This window comes from Silurus aristotelis (genome assembly GCF_946808225.1).
Source record: "Silurus aristotelis genome assembly, chromosome: 17".
NCBI lineage: Eukaryota > Metazoa > Chordata > Actinopteri > Siluriformes > Siluridae > Silurus > Silurus aristotelis.
The window spans coordinates 14,104,578-14,118,703 of record NC_139590.1 but is presented as its reverse complement, the minus strand read 5'-3'; the positions used below and the strand labels follow the sequence as shown (position 1 = coordinate 14,118,703).

The 14,126-nt window shown below is 35.2% G+C and overlaps 1 protein-coding gene across 1 annotated transcript; it reads right to left on the bottom strand.

Annotated features, from left to right (window-relative positions):
* Nucleotides 1-3,761: 3,761 nt before the first annotated feature.
* dhps (deoxyhypusine synthase) lies at nucleotides 3,762-12,660 on the bottom strand. The gene is made up of 10 exons (XM_083566101.1): nucleotides 12,537-12,660; nucleotides 8,921-9,120; nucleotides 8,343-8,495; nucleotides 8,112-8,233; nucleotides 7,604-7,700; nucleotides 7,121-7,207; nucleotides 6,886-6,991; nucleotides 5,873-5,976; nucleotides 5,652-5,777; nucleotides 3,762-4,301 (listed from the first exon to the last, which is right to left on the bottom strand). The coding sequence occupies exons 2-10, from the start codon at nucleotides 9,113-9,115 to the stop codon at nucleotides 4,206-4,208; spliced, it is 1,086 nt and encodes a 361-aa protein (XP_083422227.1). The 5' UTR covers nucleotides 9,116-9,120; nucleotides 12,537-12,660; the 3' UTR covers nucleotides 3,762-4,205.
* Between the last annotated feature and the right edge of the window lie 1,466 nt (nucleotides 12,661-14,126).

Below are 14,126 nucleotides of genomic sequence, written 5' to 3'. Positions count from 1 at the left end.
CATCCAGTGTTGAAAATGCTTTTGAAAATGTCAGGAAAAAAATCACTTTAAACTAATCTTATCCCAGATCTCATTTAACACTGTCACAATGATCTCCGGTGCACTCAGAAAGTATTCAGACACCTTAATTCTTACAGATTTTGTTAAAATGCAGCCTTATGATAAAATGTTTTACCATACTCTATAATGACAAAGCAGAGTTAAAAATAAGAAAAATAAACGTTTTGCTATGACACTCAATGCTCAATAAAAGCATTGTATCAAGCAGTGGTGGATGAAGTACACAAACCATGTACTTGAGATACACTAAGTTAAAAATTACTCCAGTAAAAGTGCTTCATTGGAACTTTCACTTAAGAAAATGTACAACAGTATTTGCCTTCAAATGAACTTCCAAAATACTCTGATTTATTAGGGCTACATTCCTTACATTGGAAAAAGAAATCGATTTCGCAAAATGTAGTTAAGTGAAAGTAGGATATTTGTCTTATTTTACATGGAGTGAAGTTAAAGTAAAAGTCTCCCCAGATGGTAATAATTCTGTAAAGTACAGAAACGCTAAATAAAAGCTACTTAAGTACAGTAACGAATTACGTTCAATTAATTACTGTCCACCACTGGTGTCAAGGCATAAAACTAATGAAGGTTACAAAATGATTTCTGCTTCATTGAATATCTCAAAGTGGCCTCCATCATTCCTAAATGAACATAACAGGAACTCTTCCAAGAGCTGCTAAATTGAGCAATCAGTGGAGAAGGACATTGGTAAAAGAGGTGAACAAAAACCTGATGGACACTCTGGCTGATTTTGTATCTCCATGCATGTATATGAATTTTTTTTTTTGCAATGAATTCACAAATACACATAATGTGAATTATATCAGTTTTCATGGCACATTGATTCGAGATTTAAATATATCTATTGATATAATGACAATTGAGTAAACACTTGAAGCTTATCAATCATTATAATTAAAAATAAGTCAAAATCAATCATTTAAAATAACTTTTCTTTTTTACATGATTACTTGAAATTGAGAGGAAAATTCTGGTTAAACCTGTGAATGCGGAACCTACAAGTTATATCTTCATAACTTGTAAAAGATTTCTTATAAAAAAATGGTGATTCACATGTTTTATAAACTGATATTTCTATAAATAGATATAGGTATAATTCAATTATTGAAGGGTTTTTTTTTTTTTTTATTATTATTCCAAAGGTTTGTGAAATTAAAAAGATGGAACAAGCTAAAATGCTGTGAATAGATTTTATTGTTTACAATAAATACAGATCACATGCATTCAGTAAGTTAAGAAGAAATTCAGGAATTCTGTTTCAACACATTTAATTATGTAATAAATTTAATTCAACATTCTTGGCCAAAACCTATGCCTATAATATCAAAAGATACACATTCTGATAAAAAAAAAATGGGAAAGCTCTAATGTAGCTAAGTATTCATACACTTGACACTAAGACACTCTAAACTGAGCTTAGTCCCATAATTTGGATGCCCACAAACCAGTGATGTAAGAATATCTTCTTCTTTTACTTTCGGCTTCTTCCATTAGGGGTCGCCACAGCGGATTTTCCGTCTCCATACCCCCCTGTCCTCTACATCTGCCTCTTTCAAACCAACTACCTGAATGTCCTCCTTTACCACATCCATAAACCTCCCCCTTGGTCTTCCTCTTTTCCTCCTTCATCCTCAGCATTCTTCTACTGATATACCCCATGTCCCTCCTCTGCACATCTCAATCTCGCCTCCCTCACCTTGTTTCCAAAACGTCCTACAAGCGCTGTCCCGCTAATAAACTAATTTTTAATTCTGTACATCTTCATCACTCCTAACAAAAATCTCAGCATCTGCTACCTCCAGCTCCACCTCCTGTCTTTTACTCAATGCCACTGTCTCTAATCCATACAACATCGCAGGTCTCACCACAGTCCTATAAACTTTCCCTTTCACTCTCACAGATACTCTTTTATCACAAATTACTCCTGCCATTCTTTTCCACCCACTCCACCCTGCCTGCACTCTTTTCTTCTCACACATACACTCCATTACTTTGCACTGTTGACCCCAGGTACCTGAACTCCTCCACCTTCTCCACCTCTTCTTCCTGCAACCACACCACTCCACTGCCCTCCCTCTCATTCACACACATGTACTCTGTCTTATTCCTACTGACTTTTATTACCCTTCTCTCCAGCACGTACCTCCACCTCTCCAGGCTCTTCTGAACCTGCTCCCTACTCCCACCACAAATCACAATATCAAACATCGTAGTCCAGGAAGACTCCTGTCTGACCTCGTCCGTCAACCTGTCCATCACCACTGCAAACCGGAAAGGGCTAAGAGCCGATCCTTGATGCAGTCAACGTCTAGCTTTTCTTCAAAATGTATTTTTAGGTATGTCCGAGACCAAATCAATTTCTCTTCCTCCGTAGGCATAAAAAAATCTAACTCGGATGTATTATTGTGTGCAGCGCGCAACACATGTTTTGCCAGTCGAACTTGACTGTAACAGTTTCCCTGTGACCAACCAATCAGAGGACAGAAAAATGCTTACACTATTCTGGGTCAGCTAGCTGCCCTATGAGAAGAATATGAAATCTGATTGATTAAAGAAACAGACCCATTGATAATATTCTCAATAGTAAAAGAGCCAGCACTACTGATTCTGAAGGCCCTGGGCAGATTAGATTGACATGGCAGCACATAGAGGCTGAAATCTGATTGGACAAAAAATCTAACATACATGTACTGGAAGCAGTGCAGCCAAGAGAAATGCTACGAAATGAAGAGAATAAACTGTTGGAAATAAACTAATACAATTTCATGGAACAAATATTAGAATTTAGGTTGTAAATGTAGATCAGTGCTTCTGATAGTGTTTAGGTCAGCAGAGAAGGCCTTGCTGGCCCTGACCGCCCGCCACTGGCAACCTTAATGGCTGGGTTTAGTGATGCAAGCAAATAGTGGATAGAAATTGTAAAGATAAATGACAGCTTTGCATCTGCTTACCTGATTTTAAAATGTGCAAATAAATTATTCAGAATAGTAATGATCTTCAGTTAATGTGTGTATTGCAGCAGGTTGCAGGATGTGGGAACGGGTGTGAATGAGATATGATCCAAAGTGAGATGTGACCAATCAGCAACCAATTAACCTTTCTTTGGTTGATGATGGGGGAAAAAAAAGAAAAAAAAAAGAACACTGATCACTGTTTAATTATCATTCTTCTAAACCTTTCATCAACAGACAACTATAAGTAATAAAACCAATTGCTTAGACACTTCGCTTTGTCCCAGGCATGCTAGTTAATGATTTGTCCCTCCTATGCAAAACAAGATTTGGTGTTGAGAGGAAACACTGAAAGAATCCAGTAATTAATTAGAGTAGATAAAATTTTTATCTAGTGCTAGAATTCGATGGTTGATAGTGAAAATTCATATATCATAATATCTATTTGTATATACTGTATATATATATATATATATATATATATATATATATATATATATATATATATATATATATATATATATTTTTTTTTTTTTTTTATATTATTATATTTATTTATTATATAATATATTTATTTATATTATATTCATTATAATCAGGGCCATAATGGCACGATAAATGATTTATTATATTATGTCATGCAAATGTAAAGCAATACTTCATACTTACCATCTTCCACAAAAAAAAAAAAAACAACAAAAGACAAATGGCTTAGCCAATACAACATCAGTCTAACCAGGTAAAACAACTTGTTTATTCTATTATTATAAGAATAACAGAATGAATGCAGCAACGTCATAAAAGATTGAACCTGTAAACTCACATGCTGTTACAGCACAACAACAAAAATAAAAAAACTATTACAATTTCTTTCATAGTCTTTAATAAAAGCCTTTGTTTTAAATATAACATATTTTGGTATACAAACTAAACTTCTTAAGACTACACAAAAAATCTAACAATGCAGCAGTAAGTAGAGAAGAGACACAAATATACCCAGAATTATAAATAAAACCTAATAATAATAATAATAAGATTAAAAAAAAAAAAAAAAAGGTATAAAGCTGTGAACAATGTGGTAGAATCAGAGCAGACACGAACATTATGAAACAGTCAAAAAACTAAATAGGAAAGAAAGAAAAAGGGGTAAAATGAATGAGAAAAGAGCAGGCATTGTTAATCGCTCGTTTTATGTGCCACCAGTTTGCTGGCATGACGTGCAAAAGTTTCAGCCACCAGCAGGGGGAAGACTAATGTTGCCTCTGCATAGACCTGTGAAAACAAACTTACAGTTATTACACGATCATAACCAATAATTAACATTTATAATGCGCCATTACTTATTACATACACTTATTATTGCCCTTCTGATACACTAGGAATTCAATGACTGATGACTGCCGTGATCATATAGCATAATAATGAGCTCAGAAACAACTCAAGCCAACTCCAGAATTACTGGCACCCTTGATTATACAAAAATATATAAAATATTTTATACAATGGCATATTTACAATTTAAACCTTGACTCTCACCACATTGAAGGAATGTATTATTTATATATTTCATATATTTTTATATATAAACATTTAGTTCGTACAATAATGGCACTTTTTTATTTTATCATTAAGGACGTGTTTTTGTATGTTACATACAAAACATTGTATGTAATGTTTTTTTTTGTTTTTTTTCCCAATAATTCATTTTAGGGTTCAAAGCAGGCAGCGAAAATAAGATAACCAAAATTATAAAGGGGATAAAGTATTAGTTTGCGTCAATATTATCATTTAAAAGTCTACATACAGTATAATGGCCAATAGTTTGTGGTCACTTGTCCATCACACCCACACACACCCTCGAATCTCAATTACGAAACATTAGATTTTTAAATGATGCATTTGGACACAAGAAGTTAAGCTGGGCACTGATTTTGGGAGAGAATTATTACAATTATTTCATTCCAATTCATCATGAGGGTGTTCAGTGGGTTTGAGATTAGGGCTCTGTGTAGGCCACTCACGTTCTTTTAAAATAGTGGTTCTTAAACTTTTTTCTGCCATTCCCCACTTTTCTTTTACAAGCCTCACCTGTCCTCCATCACCTCAAAAAATGGTAATGAAATACTTTGCTTATAAATGTCTAATTTACTGAAATATCACGTTCTACATCAATAAAATCAAACAGCATAGAGAAACAAAAATAAAGAAAATAAGTCTTTTAATTTAATGACATGAATGACCTAATTGTTTGTTTGTGGCTGCTTTGAGTGTATGATCTGTATATTTATGATTTTCTCTATTAAAAAATATGAATGGAAATCAAAAAAAGTATATAAATCCTGCTGTTCACTGCACCCCACCTTTCATGTCTTTATTATCCACTAGAGGGCTGCTCCACACACATTGAGAACCGCTGTTTAAAATCAACTTTAGCAAACCATGTCCTCATGGACCGTGCACAGGGTCATTGTCATGCAAAAACAAGTTTGGACAGCCTAGACAATGGTTACAACATTTTGTGAACAGGGAAGGCCCACGTATGGATTTGATGATCAGGTTTCCATAAACGTGGCCATAAAATGCATCATTCCACTCCCAGCTAAATGTGAAGTCAAACATTACTTTGACAGGTTTGGCATCCATACGGATTTTTCCCCAAGACACAGCCTCATCTGGTCTGGCTCCAGCGTCTGAGCCATCAAACTCCTGCCCTGTATTCACGTACACGGCAAAGTCTGCACCGTTTCTCTAAAAGCAAGAACAAAAGCCATATTAGATTATAAAGTATGTTCGGTACTAGTTTTTCTGACAGCACATAACACGCGATCGTTCCTTATACACACCATAAGATTAGCATTGGCAATGTGGTGCTTCACTAGGCCTCCTCCCAGGATAATCATTCCTGTGCTTTTGGCAAACACAGCTTTACAGTTCAACCTCCGTATATCTATAGAACACAGAAAAACTACAGTTTTCATCTGCAATACTGGCACATCTGGTATTTTTTATTTGTTCAGAAAAAAATACAATTGCAGCTTCATTGCAACATTGTGTAAATCCTGACATGCTGGTATGTGTTTTCAAGTGCAATTAAAAAACAGATTTCTGATTAAACTTTAATTTAACAGAAATGTATTTGTGTGCGTCTATTTTGTATTATGCAGCACAAGGCAAAGTAATACAATGTGCTAGCTGCTCTCTTTTGCATACTTCAGTCTCCTACTCCCAAGTCTTACAGAAGCTTAGTTGTAAAAGTTTACATATACTCTATTTGGCTTGACCTTACAGGCCTTATAAAGGGCATAGTCGAACTCCATGATGCACGAGAAACAGAAATGTTCTTTAATAACTGTTACTGGGAAAATGCAGGTGACGAATTTTCTCATGGAACCAGATCTTACAATCCCTGTATGCATGCACTTGATACGTGCCAACTCAAAGCTTCTGGTGTAACGTTTATGCTCACGTTCAACACTAAACTCAACACTTTGATGAGGAGCCCAAAAAATCTCCAAAGGGGTCAGATAAGACCAGGTATCCCAGCTTCCCTCCCTTTACTACTGGAGCCCAAGAGGGGTCCTTTTTTTTTTTGTCCAGAGCCACTGAATGCTCTTTTCAAAAGCTTTGGGATGGTTTAGCATTGACCCTGATATTGTTCACTAATCCCTATAAACCCTATAAGGTTTTATTTACACCATCAGTCTGTATCTTAACCAAAAGTGAGGAGATCTGGCCATAAAACCCAGCTGACAATGTCGATGCACCAGTCAGTCAGATGGAGAAGGTTGCCCGGTCTGAGGTCGGTCATTTTGTAAAGATTTAGGAAATAAACATATGCTCTATAAAGTATGCATACCTTCCACAAGGTCCAAGACCAATCCTGGGTTCTTATAGGAATGAAAGTAGATCATATCACCCAGTGAGCCATCAGTGATGGCAGGACTAAACACCGGGATGTCATTCTGGAGGAAGAAAAAAAAAAAAAAAAAACACAAGGTAGAAAAACTCAGGACCTCTGGCATTTAACACACAATACATTGGATGTCAGCCATTAAATTTACAGTAAAAGGTAGGTAAAGAACCCGCTCTACCTTGTAAGCCCAGTAGTAAACCGAGTCAGGGTTGTTGATTTCCTTGCCCAGTCGGTAGATCATTTTTGAGGGAGTCCAACAAGTGCCCTAAGTATAAATCAGCATTAGACTCATCCAACAAACATTAGAGTACAACAGAGCAGGTAAGATTATAATATTTATAAAAGGCAATACTGACATGGCTGAATAAATACACAACAGTATGTTAGTTCCACAGTGCCTCACATTTCCCAGGTGGGTTTCCAGGTCAGGAGTTCTACTGGGCCAAATTTCAGTTATCTCAAGCCTTCCAGTATTTGCAGTCATGTGCAGTGGTCATGATGCAACTGGACTACTGGTACATGTAAAACCCCTAAATGCCTATTTACTGTTTGTGCTTTTAAAACACTTCTCTGGCCTGTACATTGATGCCAAGTGTCCAACTGTAAACCAATTCACTGTGCCTTACCCTTGTATTTTTTTTCTTCAATTTACATTTCTGACCTCTGTTTTCTGCTCCAACACCATCTGGTCCAGGATAGGCATCAGCCAGTCCTCAAACTTGCAGTAGTTGTCATTAGGGACCAGCAGGTTGCCAATTCTACAATGAGAATTCACAACTAAAAGTGACTATCATCAAGAATAATAAAGTGCAAAGCTTCTGTTGCAAGATGGTAACACTGGAAAATCAAGTTGCTCGTAAATAGTTATGTGAAAGAGAAAGATAGTTTGGGCGTCACTGGTCAACTGTTTGTGCTTTGTTGAGCGCCATGAAGGGATTTTCTGTTTAATGTCAAGTGAGCTCTTTTAATTCTAATAGGAATTAACAATGAACATGTCTAGAGCCATTATAACAGGTTATATCATTTTAGACTCTTCACAAATGCAGCATCTAGAACAATTCCTGAACCTCAGCGAGTCAGTCAATCCAGAAAAACTTGTAAAAGCTCAGACATTAACAACACCTAGCAAGGTACTGACAAACAAATCTAAAGTTTAGTTTGTGGCTCACCGGTTGATGCCTCTCTGTCGTAACTCTTTGCCTGGAAGGCTGAACTCACCCAGATAGGTGGGAGCCAAACATTTAATAAGATCTTCTTCAATACCTCCTGCTGTTGTCACTACAACATCTACCTGCATTAACACAGCAAACAGCCAGATGAGGAGCACAAACATTAAATAAATAAATAAATAAATAAATAAATAAATAAGACATTTAGCTATAAAAGAGAGGTTTCCCCACCATTTTATGCTGTACAAGGTAGCGGATAGTCTCACGGACACCAGAGCTGATGAGGTTGGATGTGTAGCCTAAGAAGATAGTGCATCCTGACTGACTCTGCTGAGAGTCACAGCTGTTTTCCTGCTCCTTTACTGGCTCCAGTCGTTTGTCAATCTGAAAATAAGATAAGTATCAGAAAGAAACGATAATTGTCCTCTTTCCAGCAACAACAGCTCTTATCGGAGTATAAGCTTATACTGTATAAGCTCAATTAAAAGCCCATCGTTTGACGATATAAAATTATTCTAATCATAATGTAAGATTTTGTCCATAAACCCAGCCCTAGTTAAAACTAATTGCATTCACTTAAAAAAAAAAAAAAAAAGAAAAAGAAAAAAGAAAAAGGAAAAAGAAAAAAAAAAAAGGGGGGGGGGGGCGTGCTAAATAAATGTTCTAGCTGTGGGCAAAACTTTTTTAATTTTTTTTTTTGGCTCAAAAAACACCCTACTCTACCCCAGCCTACTTCATTGGTAGGAATGAATTGGAATTCATAAGGAAATTACTTGCAAAACAGTTACTTATATGATTGTGAAACTCACCATCTTATTGATCTCCTGTACAGCCATGGCAAAGCTGCTAGCCTGGAAGCCTGTAGTCAGGTAGGAGTGCAGCAGAGCTCTGTGGTCTACTCCCTGATTAAAATCATAACCTCTGATTTGAGGCATGTCCTCTGGGAGAGCACCACTCGGTCTCAGAACAGCATCTCGAGCCGTGCAGGGGATCGGAGCAGTCATTTTTACTGAGAGGAAACAAGACACTTGACCATGTAGAAAATTAACACACAGTTTAAACACAGAGCAAGTCTTTACCCAAACTTCCCAAACAAGGTGTTGCACATGGGTCAAGTCTCCTCTTGTTATTGATTTCATAAAATACATTTATTCATTCACATTAATAGTATTATGAAACTCTAACTATGAAGCCAGATTGTGTGTGCTAATATTTTCTTTTGAATTGTTACTGGCCGTCACATGCAAACATAATAACCACATTTAAATCAAGATACAAGATAAAATTACTCTTTTTTTTTATTTATTGTGCAAGAACTTCTAATTTTCCCACTTGTTAAATTTTTTTTGCAGATGCCCCCTTTTCCAGGAGGAATTACATTTAGTGTTTTTCATGTATTTGAAAATGAGGTTTTGGGCCTTGCTCAATAACTTGACAGTGGTAGTTTGGTGGTGTAGGAATTTGACCTCACAACCTTATGATCAGAAGACCACATTTTTGGCCAATTAGTTACCACCAACTCCACTATCACCTCCATGATACCATCAATCTGGCGGTCTGTCTATCTATTTATCTATACATATATACAAACATAGAACAGTTTTGCATTTAAGTGTCTAGAGAACACTTAATAACTTCAACAATGATAGAATTATAATGAATAGACATTCGGAGTTGAGGATGGGTTCCCTTTTTCTGAATCTGGTTCCTCTCATAGCATCTCAGGGACTTGCTACTGTCACCACTGGCTTGCTCATAAGGGATACACTTGTATTGACTAATTTATGATAAAAATGCATTTATAATCTATCGACTAGTAATGCTGTTTTGGGACAATGTTTATTGGTAAAAAAAATAATAAATTTGCTTTGCAAATTAAACTGAAAACAGAATTGAGCATATGCACATTCATACACGCACATCAAACTAGTTGGGCAGGTCTATGAAGATGGAAGCCTTATGTGGTTGTGCAAAAGTTATAATAAAAAACGAGTTAAAGCATGAAGCACCCTTAACTGCGGTTGAAAATACACGGTTAAGCCAGCCACACTTTTCTTTGTGTACACTTACAGTATGGGTGGTGGGAGCCGTCGAAATAGATGGAAAAAAACGCTTCAGAAAGGCGTTTACGTAATGAAAAAAAACTAAAATACATAGAATAGCAATAAAATTTTTTTATCAAAGCACAAATAATACAATTTCCTGTTTGTGGTGTAAATATATTATATAATCAAGGCCCATATTCAAATACTCATAAAACATATTTCATTCAATTGATCTTTATTTAGAGTGATAATGACTATCAGTGAATTCATTTTCAGCTTGTTTGACTGTACAATGTTTAAAAAACAATCAAGCTTTCAAATAATTCTTATTTAAAGTCTCTCTGTCTTTTATATTCTTAAATTCAACTCATTATACTGTACAGTTTTTAAGAAAAGTGAAGGCAAAATCACTCCACACATTAGTGCATTTTTAATCATATTTCATTTTCATACACTCATTAAACAGTTTCCTTTATTGATTCGCCCAAATCTTTTAAATTATTCTTATTTAGAGTGTCCCTGTCTATTACTCTATTGAATTTCAACTCATTTTACTGTGGAGTTTTTGAGGAAAGTAAAGGCAAATTCACTCTAAATTCCATTTTCAATCATTTTCCATATTCATACACTTATTCAACATTTTGCTTTATAGGTTTGCTTATTCTTTTAAATAATTCTTATTTAGACTCTCCCTGTATATTAAAGTCTTACATTTTAAGTCATTTGACTGTAGGCAAATATCACTCCAAAGATCAGTGGATTTGTAACCATGTTCCATATTCAAACACTCATTCAACATTTTCTTTTATAGGTTTGCTCATTCTTTCAAATTATTCTTATTTAGAGTGTCTCGATCAATTACTCTATAAAATTCCAATTCATTTTACTGTACAGTTTTTTTAAAAACCTGCACATTTTCAACATCAGTGCATTTTCAATCATGTTCCACATTCAAACACTCATAAAACAATTTTCTTTATAGGTTTGCTCATTCTTTTAAATAATGATTATTTACAGTGTCCTGTACCGTCTCTGTCTGTCTCTGTCTTTAGAGTAAATGTAGAACATGACTGAAAATGCACTGATGTTTGGAGTGATTGTGCCTTTACTTTTCTCAAATACTGTAAAGTAAAATGACTTAAAATTTAAGACTATAATAGACAGGGACACTCTCAATAATAATTTAAAAGAATGAGCAAACCTATAAAGAAAAATGTTTTATGAGTGAATGTGGAACATGATTGAAAATGCACTGATGTTTAAAGTGATTTTTGCCTTCACTTTTCACAAAAACTGTTCAATAAAATGACTTGAAATTCAAGACTGTAATATACAGGGTGACTTAAATTAATAATTATTTAAAATATTGAGCAAACCTATAAAGCAAAATGTTTAATGAGTGTATGAAGGTGAAACATGATTAAAAATGCACTAATGTGTGGAGTGATTTTGCCTTCACTTTAAAAAAAAAAAAAAAAACTCCACAGTAAAATGACTTGAAATTTAATAAAGTAATAGACAGGGACACTGTTAATAAGAATTATTTGAAAGATTAAACAATCCTGTAAAGAAAAATATTTAATGAGTGTTTAAATGTGGAACATGATTGTAAATGCACTAATGTTTGGAGTTTGCCTTCACTTTTCTCAAAAACTGTACAGTAAAATGACTTGAAATTTAATGCAGTAATAAACAGGGACACTGTTAATAAGAATTATTTAAAAGAATGAACAAACCTATAATGGAAAATGTTTTATAAGTGTTTGAATGTGGAACATGATTGAAAATGCACTGAGATTTTTACAGAAACGCCGTTCTGAAGCGTCTTTACTTCTATTTTGACGGCTCCCACCACCCATACCGTAAGTGCACGAATAGACGCGCAACAGCAGTCACCCTTATGTAGCGGATTTCTGTCACCAGGAAAAGTATCCAGAACCGTAAATGACTGCCTTTTTTTGCTATCAAGTTCAGTGTCCATCATTTATTCATTCAAAGTAATTCAAGTCTAAAAGGCGAATGCAGTGTATGAAGTGAAAACATATACACCAGTCCACATATACACATTGACATCTGCAGTGTAGATGCCACCTCTTTCTCAGTCAGTGCAGTTTAAAATGAGATATTAAAAATATATACATTTTTCAATATTAGGTTTTAAGTTTATATAGGCAATAATTTATTGTGACATATAGTTAGTGTCCGGTGCCTTGATGTAGGTCATCATTTCGTCCTCTCATGCTGTTTTGCTAGTTATAATATCAGAACAACGAGCTAGCCTTAGATACATAATGAGTACTATACAATATACATATCGTTAAAAGGCTTTACTGAACAAGGACAGTTTCCAGAAACAATTAATAACTACTGTACGACTTACCCTCTGTTATTGAACCGGAGTTACGAGTTTAAAAGCAGAAGCCGCTACATCACGTTGGTTTTGCTGCAGCGAACACTGCATGGGTTTTTGTCGGCTACAGCAAGTCGAGAGGGACAAGCCGAAGAAACGCGTTTTCTCATGCCGTAACGCTGCGAGCGAGACGTGAATGAATAGGGTTGTGTTTTTTATATAAACAAGTGAAAAAGGGACCACATACCGACAAAATGTGGTTTAGTGTGTACGCTTAAGCAAACAAACTAATATATAAACAAGCTTAGAGACAAAAAAAGAGCTATGTATGTCATTATGTTCTAATTATCTTTGCACATTTGTGTTGCATTACATGTAAATATGGACTGCATTGGGTTTATATGTGATTCATATAAATTGGGAGCAAATTAATAGTTTGCAAAAGAAAAACATTTCTAAAATAAAAACCTGAAGAAAAAAAAAACATCAATAGGTGGGGCTTTTCCAAACTTTTTTTTTTTTCATGACATAAACACAACTCTCACCATTTTTGTCATCAACTGCTGTTGTTTTCCATCCTTTTTGTTGCTTTATGTTTCAGGAGATTTTTATTTGTTCTGATGACTGTTCCATAATGCAATGCCTCTTATTCATTTCCACATATTCAACTTTAAAATGGCCTGATTTTCTCCCATAGACAGCTATATGGTCTTATCCTTTTTAACAAATAAATGCAGACTTGACAAGAGTAGATTTTTTAGAAAGAATCTAACAAGGCATGCCTCAGCAACAAGGAACACCTGTCAGCTACATGTTGGTTTAGCATTTTTAACATAACAATACCGTCTTCACATTCAAAACCCGAGGCTCAAACCAAAAGTAGTTTTAGAACTATGAATCTGACAAGGCATACCTCAGCGACAAGAAAAACAAGTGTCAGCCACAAGCATCGTGTTAAAAGTTTCACATATTTAGATGTAAATGTTCAAAAATGAAAATCGACCATCTGTTCTATCAGCCTTTTTGTTTCTTTTATCACAAACCAAAATGTCTTCAGTATATAGGAAAAACGTAATTACACATATTGGGATTTTTTTTCTTTTTACTTTAAGGTTTTAATTGACAGAGATTGGAGATTGACAGACGGATCGGTGCAGCTTCTGCAGTAATGCGGTCGATGTACCGGTCTATCTACGTTCCTACTCTCACCTATGGTCATGAGCTCTGGAGCTTTCTCCGCTTGTACTCTCTCTTGTACAAGTTCTTTATGTAAGTTTTGGAAAAATATGCCAGTAGATGAAATAAATGTCTTTGTTATAAATGGCCCGCAGTTAATGCCATGTGTGCATGCTCTAGATCACCTGAAACCATGACTAAGATAAACCTTTGGAGACACTCCTAGAGAACAAAACCAAATAAACAATGGATTAAATATAATATTTGCTTGGGTTGCATTTTCAACATGCATGCCAGTGCATGTTAGGTTAAGTAACCACAATCTGTATTATCATTAGTCAATGTTAAGGTTTCATTATACAAAAGTATTGAAAAACCTGAACATCAAAAGAAACAGTGGTGGATTTAGGTGGTGGCCGACTGCAGCTTTGACCCTCACCACTG

Coding starts and splice junctions, on each gene's coding strand:
- dhps (XM_083566101.1), bottom strand. CDS start 9,115: ATGACTGCTCCGATCCCCTGCACGGCTCGAGATGCTGTTCTGAGACCG. Junction 7,208..7,603: donor TGTTGGAGCAGAAAACAGAG/GTCAGAAATGTA, acceptor ATTTATACTTAG/GGCACTTGTTGGACTCCCTC. Junction 5,778..5,872: donor TTGCCAATGCTAATCTTATG/GTGTGTATAAGG, acceptor TCTTGCTTTTAG/AGAAACGGTGCAGACTTTGC.